Source organism: Sceloporus occidentalis, unplaced genomic scaffold (assembly GCF_023333645.1).
Source record: "Sceloporus occidentalis isolate IW3139 unplaced genomic scaffold, rSceOcc1.0.p SCAF_195, whole genome shotgun sequence".
Taxonomy (NCBI): Eukaryota; Metazoa; Chordata; class Lepidosauria; order Squamata; family Phrynosomatidae; genus Sceloporus; species Sceloporus occidentalis.
In genome coordinates, this window is record NW_028317175.1 from 12,187 (window position 1) to 25,771 (window position 13,585).

Sequence of the window (13,585 nt, forward strand, 5' to 3'; positions counted from 1 at the left end):
ACAGTCCATTGCACATGCATATAATAGCTTGATACACAAGATAGCTGAACAGTTAAATTATCATTCCCCACCCTTAAAAATGCATAGAGAGATTCTAAACAATCTCGCCATAAGCATCTGTCTTCTTCCCACCCTCTAGTTTCTAGGCTAGCAGGAGATCTACATATGAGTTATACTCGCCACCAAACAGTCCCAGCTCTGGCTTGCGTGAGAGTTCCAGGGGATCTATTGAGACCCTTGGAGCATATGTGTGTAAAGTGCCCCCCATTGAATTTAACAGAAGCGTTTTCCTGCCACCGATAGGCTGCTCAAAGGCAGAAACCGGACCGTGGAAAGGGAGGTGCGCTGGAATTTGATTTGATGGAAGTTGACTTTCCTCTCTTTCTGCTCTGTATTCTAATTTAGAAATAGAGATGGTGATTATGGAAAAATCAAAGTTGGCAGAGAAGACCACGTCCAGTGTGACAGAAGAGAACACTACAGACGAGGAGAAAAGTGCAGCCGCTGCTGGAGCGCAAGCTATTCAGAACAGGTACAGCACCGTGTTTTACGCTGGTCATCATAAGGGTTATAGGGAAATAAGGCTTATAGTCTTGTATTTGATGGCATTTACCAGCATCATTCTGTAGCGCTAGTTCAGAAGTAACATTTACTACAGTATCTTTTAAGAGACTGGGCTTCCATCTCTATGTGGAATGAAAACTGATAGATAAAGCGCAAGGAAGCAAGTAGAAGAATGTATATGTTGAGCTATAAAGTCCTTACGCCTTTAAGGATGAAGGCTGCCATGTTTTATATTTAGGCCACTCAAACAAATTAGATGTTTTTTTCAAGTAGGGTTTTCTTTTTAAACAATTTAATGCATGTAACACAATATTAACCCCCCCACACACACATTTTTAGCCATTATATACTAATGCAAGAAAACCTCATAACCCTGTGTTTGCAAAACCCTGACTTTTATTTATTCTTGGTGTTTACAGTCAAACTTGAAATGAAAAAATGAATGACTTTTGTTTTAAAAAATGTTGCACTTACCTATTACAGTCATATTTATTTATACGGCTAAGAAAAATACCTACTCCCTTTTATATTATTCTTGACTTTGACTCTCAGAAGAAGATCAGCAAGATTGTGTGCACCATTCTTTAAAACAGTTTAGCATTACAGATGTATAATAAAATAAATTATACTTTCTTCTTCGTGGTCACAACATTGCTAAATTTAGAAAAAAGAAAACTAAAGACTAATAGCATCCAAGAATTAGTTGTGAAATTCAGAACAGAGTAAAATACACATTGTCCTGAAATTTTGACTTTTCTAATTATATTTTCTAGTTTCACATGAACTTGTATAAGTGTTCTTGTTATATTTCCAAGAAATTTCCCAATTTTTTGAAATGTTTTGAAATTTTTTTTTTTGTGCAGGCCATTTCTTGACATGGTTTACAGTACACTGGAATGCACAGAAGATGACTACTATACTCTCTTTGTCTTGTGTCTTCTTTACGCCATGTCTCATAACACTGGTAAGTAATCCACAAAGCATTATATTGTTTACTACTCAAGTAAATCCTGAAATCCTTGGCTATAATTAAAAAAGAGAAAGTGTTTGAGCTGGGTCTGTTCCTACCTGTACATCTTCGCTCTTGAAGAACGCAGTTTAACAGACCCAAGCTTTCATAAAGCTCCCGTCAGGTAAGGTGTGGGTGACATAAATAAATAGCTCTACTCATAAGGCTGATCAGAGCTTCCCAGTATCTTATTCCAATTTTTGTTTACATTTTAATAGTGCACAGTACAAATTCCTATAGATAATGTGCAGCAATGGGGGTTTCCACTGCTTTCAACCTTTCATTTTGTTTTTATAGGAATAGATCCAGCTAAATTGGAAAAAACCCAGCTGACGTTGAAGCCTTCAAAGGAAAACCGTGCCTACAACCATGTGTTAGCCGAAAGGCTTATCAGGATAATGAGCCAAGCAGCACAGCTAGGTAACATATTAAAAATGTAGCAACTTATATTGGGAAATAATAATTTAAGGATTTGTTCAAATACTTTGTATCCCAGCATTAAGAAATTTATTTACTCTGTAGCCCTCTTTTCCATAATATGTAAATGTATCCATTTTACTTTTTGGCAATCGACTGTGATTGTAGTCCTGCCTCATCGAAAATTAGACATAAAAGGGTAAAGCAAAGGTTGAAGAATCCTCTTTCTGCATACTTACTGAGATCTACTAATAAATCATCAATTTAATAAAACATCTTAATTAATTCAGACCTGTTCTATTGCTACAGATAGTAAAGTTCGCCTGGCTACGTTGGAACTCGCGTGCATTCTGCTTAAGCAACTAGTGTTATCGGATAGCGGCTGTATCATAAAAGAAGTCCATCTTGCTTGCTTGGAGGTAAAGATTTGTCTACTTGTATGTCTTGATTACTTGTGTATATCAGTCATGTTCAGTGTATTGGCAAAATCAATCCATTGATTCCTACTTCCCTTTTGTATTTCTAAATATATACATTTCCCCAGTTTTATTGTGTTAGAATTAATAGTAGTGTGTATTGTTACTACGATACATACATCAATTATGTTTGTGTTTAAAATATTAGATGCATTGAAAACAGAAAAATGTTTCTGCATGCATTTGTCCTTGCGAGGAAGAAGCACACGATACATAGACCATAATAGGACCATTTCACGTGTTAAGTGTAAGTTATGAAATTTGTGATAATGTGATAAAAACATAATGCTTCTTATTTCTTCCATAGGGTGCAAGAGAAGAAAGTGTCCACCTTCTGCGTCATTTTCACAAGGCATGTCTTCATATAAACACATTCTTAATATGCTGCTTGAACACTGCATGACCCAAATAATTATGTGGCATGCATATGATAGCTTAAAGGTCCCTTAAAATGTTTGGGGTCTACCCCTTGCAAATCCATGGAGGGATTCAACAGTATCCCCCACATGCATTTGCCCCCTTTTCCAATTCCTTGGGTTGTGGGAGATGTGTTTGGCCAAACACATAGTGTGTCGTGTGTCTTGCCACCAATCAACTCCAGAGCTGGCTGGTTGAGTATTGATTTCAGTGAAAGCGCTTTCCTGCCACGGTATGGCTGCTTCAAGCAGCCAATATCTGTCGAGAAAGAACAGACCACAGAAGAGGCACGAGATGCAGATTCTCCTTAAAATAGGGGATTTTATTATTTTAATTTTTTTTTACATATTACAGTATTCACAAAGTACTTTAGTGATACTTATCGAGTTGAGTAATACTTATTTCACCAGCAGTAATATATTACAGGACAGCAGGTAAGTAGGAGTGTTCCTTTACCCAATAAAAACGGTCAGCTAGGTTCCAATTATCACCCCAAGGCCCTCAGAGTTCCCAGCTATGGAGATGACCCTCTTTTCTATGTGTTAGACATTTAACATCTTTTTTCAACCAGTGATTTTGTACATCAATGCTTGTGGATTTGTGGCGTAACATACACTCAGAATCAATTATATGACACTATTTCCATGAATATATCACTTTGTGTTTTGGAGAGAGAGAATTTTCAAATGGAACTGTATGATTCTCCTGAACATTTTACAGTCCAATTCCGGTGATTTCTAGCTGCTTGCCCTTCTGGGAAATTGCAGCCTTCAGGTTTTCCGAAATTTTTACCCAGGTTAGGATACTTAGTGAAGTTTCTATTGGGGGCAACGGGCGACAATGTTGTAGGATCCCACAGGCAGCGCATCTTTTGATGGGACCTATGAGTGATCTATCTTGTCACAGCTAGCTCAAAAATCAGTTACAATATTCTTTTGGAGAACTGCAAAAGTAAAAATAAAACTATTATAATCATCATAGTAAAATCAGGTAGGAGGGTAATTCTGTAAAATTTGCAGTTCGCCTATTCTGAAAGCTATTATGAGTTTTCCGGAATCCCCAGATGTCTTTCTTCTGAAAGCTCACGGATACTCATATGTCCACGCACACACATAACATATTGTGAAAGACATTGGCAGAAGGGACGTTAATATCGGAAAGGAAAAAGTTCCCAGATGTTTGTGGAAGCGAGCTAGATGGACAGATAGATGCCAATAACAATATGGATCTAATAGCCTTGCAGTAACATTGAGTGCTGTAAGTGTTATGGACCCTGCTATAGTTACCTAACCACAAACTCAGCTGGAAGCCTTTCTTTTTTTCCAATAACAAATTGGTTGACCACATGATAATTATAGTGTACTGTATGTCCTATGAAATTAAGTGTGCTGAGCAGAAATATTATCGATCGCAAAGCCGGCAACAAAGGGAGAAATTGTGAATGGGTAGCTAGGCCTCCCTTTTTTTAATTTAAGTAATATAAAGGCCTTTTTGAATGGATTATGTAATGACTTCTGCAAGTCTCCCCCACCTTTTTGTTGGTCCATTTGTGCTTAACTCTAATACCGATCCAATAGTTTTTATGTAAAACATGAAAGCATGGCCACAAACCAAATTTAGAAAAAACTGCTTTTGGATTTTTGTTGTATCCAAGTCTATGTAAACTAGATTAAAACCCTTTAGGTCCACTCGGACACGTCTTCATGTTTAAATGGACAGTGAACTTGACCCTAGTTCATAGTCACCTCCATTTTTATACAATTTCCCTCCTGGGTTGACCATCCACCCTTTTAACAATATGTACAGGGGAAATGTTGGCAACACAAATGGAATGAGAATGACAGCCGGTGAAATGGTGACTTAGCACTCACACATCAGAAGTCTACCATTTTTTTATCATTTTAATTACATTCTGAGGTTTTTACAGAAACCTACGGGATACATTGCCGCGAAACACAGGATTTCGACATCTTTCCGTAATAAGTTAAGGATTTGTCATACTAGCTCTTATGTTAATGGATTTATATAGTTAGCTTTGTCAAATATGTTCGGATAAATAGTCTGCACACATCAGGAAATCGATTTTAGCTATGTTCATAATTTTAGGTTGATTTACTTTTTTTTTTTTTTTTTTGCTAAAAGGCTTTTTCAAGGAATCGTCTTTTTAAGTGTGTTTTTCGTATCAAGAATGTACTGCCAAAACAAGAAACATATGTCTAAGTTAAACAGAAGGAAAGGAATGACCTGAGAAAGAACCTGAAATTAAATCCTTTCTTCCTTTATTTCTGTTTTGTATTAGGGAGATGATATCTTCATGGACATGTTTGAAGATGAATACAGGAGCATGATGGTAAGTTTTTGTAAAGCGCCCGTAATTTTCTCCACTCCTGCTATGTAATAATTTTATATACAGTATACTGTAAGTGAGTATCTATAAGTAATAGAGTGAAGTATTTTCATACCATATGGATACTTAAGAAGCTTCTGAGAACACTAACATAGGTATCATGGTAGACCTATTTGACCAATGGTGTCAAATATTCTTGTTGTCTTTCTCACTATCTAAAGTTTCAGAAAACCTCTACATCTAATGAATTGCTATGCAGTAGTCCATGATAAATTGAGTTCTTTATAACATATCTTTGCCAGATACCCTCAAGTTATTTAGATGTATATTAATAATCTGGCAAGATCTAGGCCACTTCATTGTGGACTCTTCACTCAGTAACCATCTTGTTCTGGAAAATACTGTATGAGGACCCTGTCATTGCACCTACTTGTGTTGGCCCAATACATTGATTGACTTTTAGGTACTATAAACCTGTAAGGTAAACCAAAATATCATCCTTGTGTTTCAGAACAAGCCCCTTAATGTAGAATACTTGATGATGGATGAATCCATTTTGCTGCCTCCAACTGGAACACCTCTAACTGGTATTGATTTTGTGAAGCGTTTGCCCTGCGGAGATGTTGAAAGAACACGCAGAGTAAGTTCCTGATTTCGGATCTGGTAAAGATATTTATGGTCTGATGCAATTGCTATCAGCTTAGCAGTAAAATGTCACACAATGGAACACAGAACAATCACCACATCCATTTTGGTTTCTTTCCACAGAGTGACAACACATTTCTTATACTTGCTAAAGGACATGGTTAACACTGCGTATAAATCAGCTTTTTTTGCTCTTTAAAGATCAATCATTATAGCAAAACCTACAAATTATTACAGCCTCTACTTCAAGCAGGGAGCATACGGCAGTATGCAGCGTTACGTGTGCATAGTCAATAGAACCAGGGGCAAAACAAAGGCTGTTTCAGAGAGTGCTGCCCTCAACACTGCTCTCTTTCATTAAAATAGAGGCGTCCGTGAGGCAAACACTGTTTGTTTTTCTGATGCCAAAAGGAACAGGCATTACAGTCCAATAGGATTGATTTTCAAATGATGATTGTTGGTTCCTGGTAAAAACACCCGCTAAAACCAGGGGTCATGGGATGTGTGTATCAGTTGGTGGGAGTATATGGATGTCGGTGTATATCTCATAGCGTTGTGTACGTTTGTATCGATGAATGTGTTTCTGCCATTGTACATGTGAGTGGCAAGAATCTGTGCATCATGTCTGTCAGTGCGTGTTAGCACATACACCCAGTTTAATTTTGTGTATGTATCTTTGTATGTATATATATATATATATATAGTAATAATAATAGTAAACCAGAAGGTGTTGAGGGCCCTCAATAAAGTTTGCATAGGAGCTCCATTTTTTCTGTTATGGCCCAGGGCAACGGTATAATGGAGCAGAGGCATGAAGAGAATTAAACAGAAGAATATAGCAGAGAGTGGCATTTTGAGCGGGGGATGTGCAAACATATTAAGATCCTATTAACTTCTAATGGTATGAGTTGAACAAAACTACAATGATTGCACTTGCAAGATTTTACAAAAATCCCCTAGTCTTTAGTGGTTCCAAAGAATTTAATACAATTTCTCTGAAGTTTCTCTACGTCTTTATGGTATCTACTTTGTGTCGCGTCTTCTACTGAAATATGTTTTCCGTCAATGAGCTTTGTGTATTGATTACATTTGGTTAAAAAAAACCAGTTACATTGTGTTACATGGCAGTAGCTTTATTTATTGTAGTTGGTGAAGCATAATTACATTTCTGCTCTCTGTCATCAGTGGGAACTTTATTGTACCACAGATCTATTCATCTGTCTGTACTATGTGAACTGTGTGATTTGTTTTATGTACGCATTACGGGTGGTTCTTGCTGGAAAATTCATGACCTTTCTAGGAAAACCCATCTAAATGATTGCATTATCCGCATTCTTTCTTGCTCTTGACAAGAAGAACTCCCGCCCCTTGGAAAGGGTGCAGATGATTTCCTAGAATCCTATTCTATAGATATGGGCTGGGCAATCCAAAAGTAATTTTGGCCTTTTCTTGAAATATAGGAATAGGCATATTCTGGTAACTTAAACCATCGGCATCGCAGCTTAAAATACTGTTATTTTCCAAAAACCAGATTTATTCCAGTTACCTTATATGTTAAAATAGCTGGATACGGCTCCTCTGTACCGAGGCAGCCACTAACCCTTATGTCAGAGAGTCCGTCCACCTATGGACCATTCTATAGGTGTACAGTGCTGGCGACTTCAACAGACAGATTCTATCACAGATTTTTTTTTTAGCTGTGTGCATACCAACAAATGTACATATATGTATTTAAAAAAAAACCCATTATGATAAGCAATTCAGGTGTGTGACACATATATCAGATTTTCATTAAAAAAAAAACCTCATGAAAGCTGAGTATAGATGGAAAAGACAGGCAGGGAAAGTGTTAGTTTTCTGTTTAGCCCCAAGCTCTATGGTATCACATGAGAGTTGCTGGGAACCATTTATTTTACTTTTTTAAAATATGTATTAATATGTATTTAATATTTCTCCCTCTTTTTCACTCTTTTTCACTCTTTTCCACTCTGGTCTATCTGCCAACTGAGTCAGTTTTGCATTTGTACCAGTGCAATTAACATGTGTGTATATGTATATGTGTGTGTGTGTATATATATATATATATATATATATATATATATATATATATAATTCCAGCCTGGGGAGTCATAATGCCAACATTATCAATCAGCAATGAACCATATGGGAAAATTTGGCTTCTTTGTGACCAAGCCGGTAACAATTAAATGCAAAAAACACCAAAGAACAGAAGGTATCTTTATTTAGGTCACAATTTAAGTCATCATTTGCGTCACCATTTATGTCCCAACAAATGTTTTATGGCCATGATGCACGACTCGATTTTATCCTTTTTTTTTCAGGTGGGTTTATGATCCTAGTATCTGCAGCAGCTTCTTATTGGACGGGAAGGGGTTAACATACAAAATAGGACTTAATGCACTGAAATAAAATGAATCACCTATTGATTACGTTTCTTTTATTTTCGTAATCGAGAGTCCACATCCAAATTTCGCATTGCCTCTTATTAATATTTTTCAACAAGATTTCCTGTAAACGTAATATTACCTCACTGTTTCAGTGTTGGGAAGCATCTTAAATTGCTTACTCGGATCAAGTTATAGACCAGGAATCTAGTCCGTTTGTTCCAAGAGATTAAACATATTGTAATTTATTCTGTGTTTTACTGTAAAGTGCCTTTCAGGGACACACAAAGTAGAATATCAAGAAAGACAAAACAAAATCCTATGTTGCCGGTAAATGTGGCGATGAAAATTAAAACCAATATCTCATTCATTACCGTAAGAATATATATTTTTGTCTGTTCTTGAAAATGAATAAAAGAAAAATTAAATGAAAAGAACATATATATTTTTTTTGAATCTCACTTTATAACGGACTCTAATAAGACCTTTGGCTCATTTTTAAACATTTATGTTTTTGATTTCAGGCAATTAGAGTGTTCTTCATGTTGCGTTCGTTGTCACTTCAGCTCCGAAATGAACCAGAGACTCAGTTACCCCTGACAAGGGAAGAAGATCTCATAAAGACAGATGATGTTTTAGACTTGAGTAAGTATCTTCGATGAGCGGTTAAGGTTTTTCAGACACTGTGTTTGGCTCTTTGTCTCATTGGGGTTTATTCACTAAATCTGGGATTGTGGCTGCCCCACAATCCTTTCTCTTACGACCCTTTGTGCCTAGTTTTCTTTACTACTTACCTCTAGAAAGAGGATGCTAGAGCATTGTGTTTCTACTCGGTTTTCTGCTATCCATGTAATGTAATTTAATAGAATTTTCCCTTTAAAGTTCATATCTGATTGCACGGATGTTGCAATCCTTCTTAATTACTTATGATGAGAGCAGTTTACAAACTACCTATATTAGGTGAGAAATTAGAGACATGGCAATTGCAAAACACAGATACTAGGTAATAATAATAATAGATAATATCAGTGATGCACCAGTGTCAATTAAATGTATTTGTATATTATGATGAAAAACAAATGTTTTTAGGTGGACTGCCCAATTCCCAAATGCTAATTAGCAATTATTATTCAGTATTATGAGTAAGTGGAAATCTCACATCTCATACTATTCCAATACTACTTCTTATTCTCATTATATAAATAGTTGGGTTTTTTTGGTTTTCATTTATATATATTAATTTAAAGGCAGCTGTGGACCGGTGGCTGACAAATGGCAGATCGGTGCTGCGGCACGCAGCCAGGGGTTGGATGTAGCCGCCTGCAGGCTACGTGGACATAAAAACCATAGTATGTGTATGGGTGCGCATATCCAGCCTTCTGATGAGATAAGTGCGGCAGACGGCTGGATATTCACGCACTGGCTGGACTTAGAGAGCCAGGGCCACCTTGTTGACACCTAAAAGCAATTTTTCCATTAGCGCTGTATTTGAACTCTGCGTATCCGGGGTCCCTGGCTCCTCTCCTGGGCTCAAGGAGCGGCTTCGGACGGTGTATCCGTCGCATTAACCATATAAAATGTCGGACTGTGTAGAGTGCACGATGCGTGTTACAGCCTCCTGCTTGGATTCTAATACAGTCATGGGAAATATGCGTGAAATGTTCTGGCAGAAAATGATGTCATGTAACCATAGCACTGTAAAAATGCGTCAGTCCCTATTTAAAGTGCATATAATTGAGACCTCCTAGAAATTTCTTGTGTAAAAGCACGTGTTAGGAGAGTAGTGTGGAGCTTTGTACTTCAGCCTTGGCTTATTCCGAAAACAGCCCAAAAATTTCCCTTTTCTATATGCACAATGTAAATATAATTTGGCCAATGCATCTCTTAACATATGGTTTTGGATATTCCCTCGGGACCCATCAGGAGCACAGGGCTGTTTTATTAGTATGAACAAACCCTTAAAATAATATCAGTAAGTGCTAAAATATTGCAAACTTTACATCTAAATGGTGAAATATCTGAAATCTGGATTCTTGGTATAGCAACAGATGGGATGCTCTCTTTCCTTAAATATTGTAAGCCTTTGTTTTGGGAGGTCCATACCGATCAATTATAATTGATTACAGATTGCCAGTTAGGATCACTTAACAGAGTTTGTTCAAGCAGCTTTCTTATTATGAATTTACTGGCAGCGTAAATGTATATAACTCAATTTAATACAATATGTTATGCAGTTTACTGAAACAGATTCAGTCAAGGAAATCTAATGATAAAAATCCAGATTTCATTGGAAAGCACATTCCAGTTTAGTTGTTTTTTTATTTTTTTTGTAGAGAACATTATTAAATGTAGGTGTTTTAATTTGCTAATGTTTTTTAAAATGTCTTATTTAACTACTATATTTACTACATTTCATCTTCCAGCATAGATTGTGTCCATAGAAAACCAACCATACAAATTAACTTCTTTGTAATTTAATAAATTGCTTAATGTACATTTTCTTTCGAGTTATTTGACCTAGCTTCTCCCAATCCAAAGGAGTATATTTACTGAGTTAATGACGTTAATAATTTTTCTTACTGTCATAGCTCTCGATTTGGAAATCTCTACCAAAATCACTTATGGAGGACTTAGGCAAACAGATGGGTGGCCCAGGAATGGCAGAATTCTTGGGGACACATGTTACGTGTGATAGTGAATGTGTGTCATGTTAGTGTATAAGCCCTCCGTAGTGATTGTGACTTCTGTTAAAAAAACCCAAAAACACGCTACATAGTATGTTAACGTTAACAGTAGCATTGTTGGCCTTTAGCTTTAAAGTAAAATGTCGAGCTTTGCAATTTGTAATAAATTATATTTACTTGATCCAACAAGTACTGCTAAAGTTATTGTTAACTGCATTAATGCCAACTTGCATAATCGTGATTTTGTTCTGTATAAATAGAGAAATTGAGCAATAAATCCCGTGGTGGAAAGACTAGGAAACTGAGTATAGGAGTAGAGAGAAAACCCAGACCTGGAATTATAGCAACAAAGGCAAGAGTAGCCCCAGGAATAGCTGACCCAAAGCAGGCAAAAAGGGAAGAGCGGAAAGAACGATGTCAAGAAAAAACATGCTGCTTGAGAACGAGATCAAAGAAGCCACCATTAAAATAAGCGTTTGAATGAAGAAAGAAGAAAGGCTAATGTAGCAGGACTATATTTTCTTCTAAATATGTTATTGTTATTATTAACAAATAAAAATTATAAATATACCCGAAAAGTTTAGTGAATGAAAATACCGATTTACTTTTTACAACAGATTATGACTAGATTAAAAAGATAGTATAATTTAAAGACCATTATCCATAGAAACACAGAATGTTACGGCAGATAAGAACCATTCGGGCCCATCTAGTCTGCCCCCGTTGTTTCTGATGTAAGGGGTTTAAACCCCGATAAGTCTTTGGTCAGGTCCTATAGTGAGAAAAGCTCTATGTTTGTTTAAATTCCCTCACTGTATTAACCTCTGCCACAGACTGTTCCATGTATCTACTGCCCTTTGAGTAAAGTAGGACCTCCTTACGTTACTTTTAGGCTCTAGCTTTCAAGTTCTAGACAATGACCGCTTGTTCTAACATTGCTCCTCCTTTCAACTAAGCTTCCCTCCCGTACTCTGTTAAACCCCCTTAAGTATTTAAATGTTTCTATTGCACCCCCTCTCTCTTCTTTCCTCCAAGCTATACATATTAAGACCCTTTAACCTTTCCTGATCATTTCTGTCCTGTAAACCACTTACTTTTGTTGTAGCTCTTCTTTGAACGCTCTTCATTGTGTCAATAGCCTTCTGTCCCCAGAACTGTCCCCAATACTCTAGGTGATGCCTGACCAGAGATCAAGTAGCAGAACCACCTCTCTCTTTCTGCTACTAATACCTTTCCCTATGTAACCCAGCTTGCTTTTTGAGATGCTTCATTGCATTGTCTGCTCCTAAGTCCCTCTCTTCCATTGTTACTGACAGTACAGTGCCACCAATGCTGTATTCTGCCTTAGGATTTTTACGTTTCTAGTACATTTTTTTACCTTTATTAAAATTAAACTGCAGCTGCTACGCTCTTGACCATTCTTCTAATTTATACAACTCATTCGACCATTTGAATTGTTCCACCCGGAATGTCTACCCTGTTGCATACTTTTGTATCATCTGCAAAAAAGACCATTAAGTCCTTCTGTAGTATTATTAATAAAAATATTAAAAAGTACAGGTCGCAAAACTGATCCCTGAGGTGCCCTACCAGTGGCAAGTCCTTCCTCTGAATATACCCCATTAACTAGAACCTTCTGCCTCCTATCACTCAACCATAAACTTATCCATTCAACTATTCTGCCAGCCATACTCATAGACTATAATTTATTTATAAGTCATGGGGGACATTGTGAAATTACTAAAATCTAGATAGGCTATATCAACAGCGCTCCCATTTTCCTATTACATTTTTTTTTTATATATATATAATTAAAGCTATATAGTAAAATGTTTTACATGCTCCCCCCATCCCCAACATGACATGGGTTGAATCTTGCTTTGTATCACCGTGTCAGGGAATTTGTAACGGGCGGGGGCTACATTTGGGACAAATCGAGAGAAAAAAGTAGACCGCAAATATTGTATATATTATAGAGAAATACTGGAGAACTTGCAAGCTTCCCCTTTCATAGTGAAAATCAGAAGATAAGACATCCTACACTCTATCTGGTATCTTATCACTCAACCCTTATGAGACCTAATATTAGGATTGAGAAAATACAGCATCTCATACATTTGAAATAAGCTAACATTAGCAAACATGTAGGCACAAGTACTTGAGTGAATACGATTTCTTTAAATGTATCTGTTGCAGGCAATACTTGCTAAAATGTGGGAATTGTAGAAAGTTCACAATATTATTGCACAACTTGATTCAAAAGTTGAAAACTGGTACATGATGTACGCTGTTATGTAGCCCATAATAATATGTAATGAACAGCAAAAGTTAGTTGGAAACATTTGGTCACTCTGTCGCCTTTTAAAGTTACAAAACAATGTTACATTGTTAAACGCTTCCTGCATACTTAATTACCCCCAAAGTCTATGAAATCATTTTGTTTCCTAGAAGGCAACTTTGCATATCTCCGCAAGGAGGAAGCTTCCCCATAAATGTTTCTTAACTTAATACTGTATACTGTCCTTTCTTACCTGCTTCCTTAAAATGGAACTTGAATTGCTGTAATTAACAAAGCAGTTATAAACACTCTTTAATGAAGTTCTGAATTATTACATGGATCT

General features: G+C 36.7%; 1 protein-coding gene across 1 annotated transcript in view; it reads left to right on the forward strand.

Annotated features, from left to right (window-relative positions):
* Nucleotides 1-13,585, forward strand: part of LOC149278283 (protein CLEC16A-like) — a gene marked incomplete at its 5' end in the record, with an annotated part of 52,851 nt that overhangs the window by 10,334 nt on the left and 28,932 nt on the right. Inside the window, 8 exons of the mRNA XM_089502119.1 lie at nucleotides 406-532; nucleotides 1,428-1,528; nucleotides 1,871-1,993; nucleotides 2,300-2,409; nucleotides 2,774-2,818; nucleotides 5,183-5,233; nucleotides 5,742-5,870; nucleotides 8,805-8,925. Coding sequence (XP_089358245.1) covers nucleotides 406-532; nucleotides 1,428-1,528; nucleotides 1,871-1,993; nucleotides 2,300-2,409; nucleotides 2,774-2,818; nucleotides 5,183-5,233; nucleotides 5,742-5,870; nucleotides 8,805-8,925 — 807 coding nt within the window. The remainder of the gene's footprint in view (nucleotides 1-405; nucleotides 533-1,427; nucleotides 1,529-1,870; nucleotides 1,994-2,299; nucleotides 2,410-2,773; nucleotides 2,819-5,182; nucleotides 5,234-5,741; nucleotides 5,871-8,804; nucleotides 8,926-13,585) is intronic.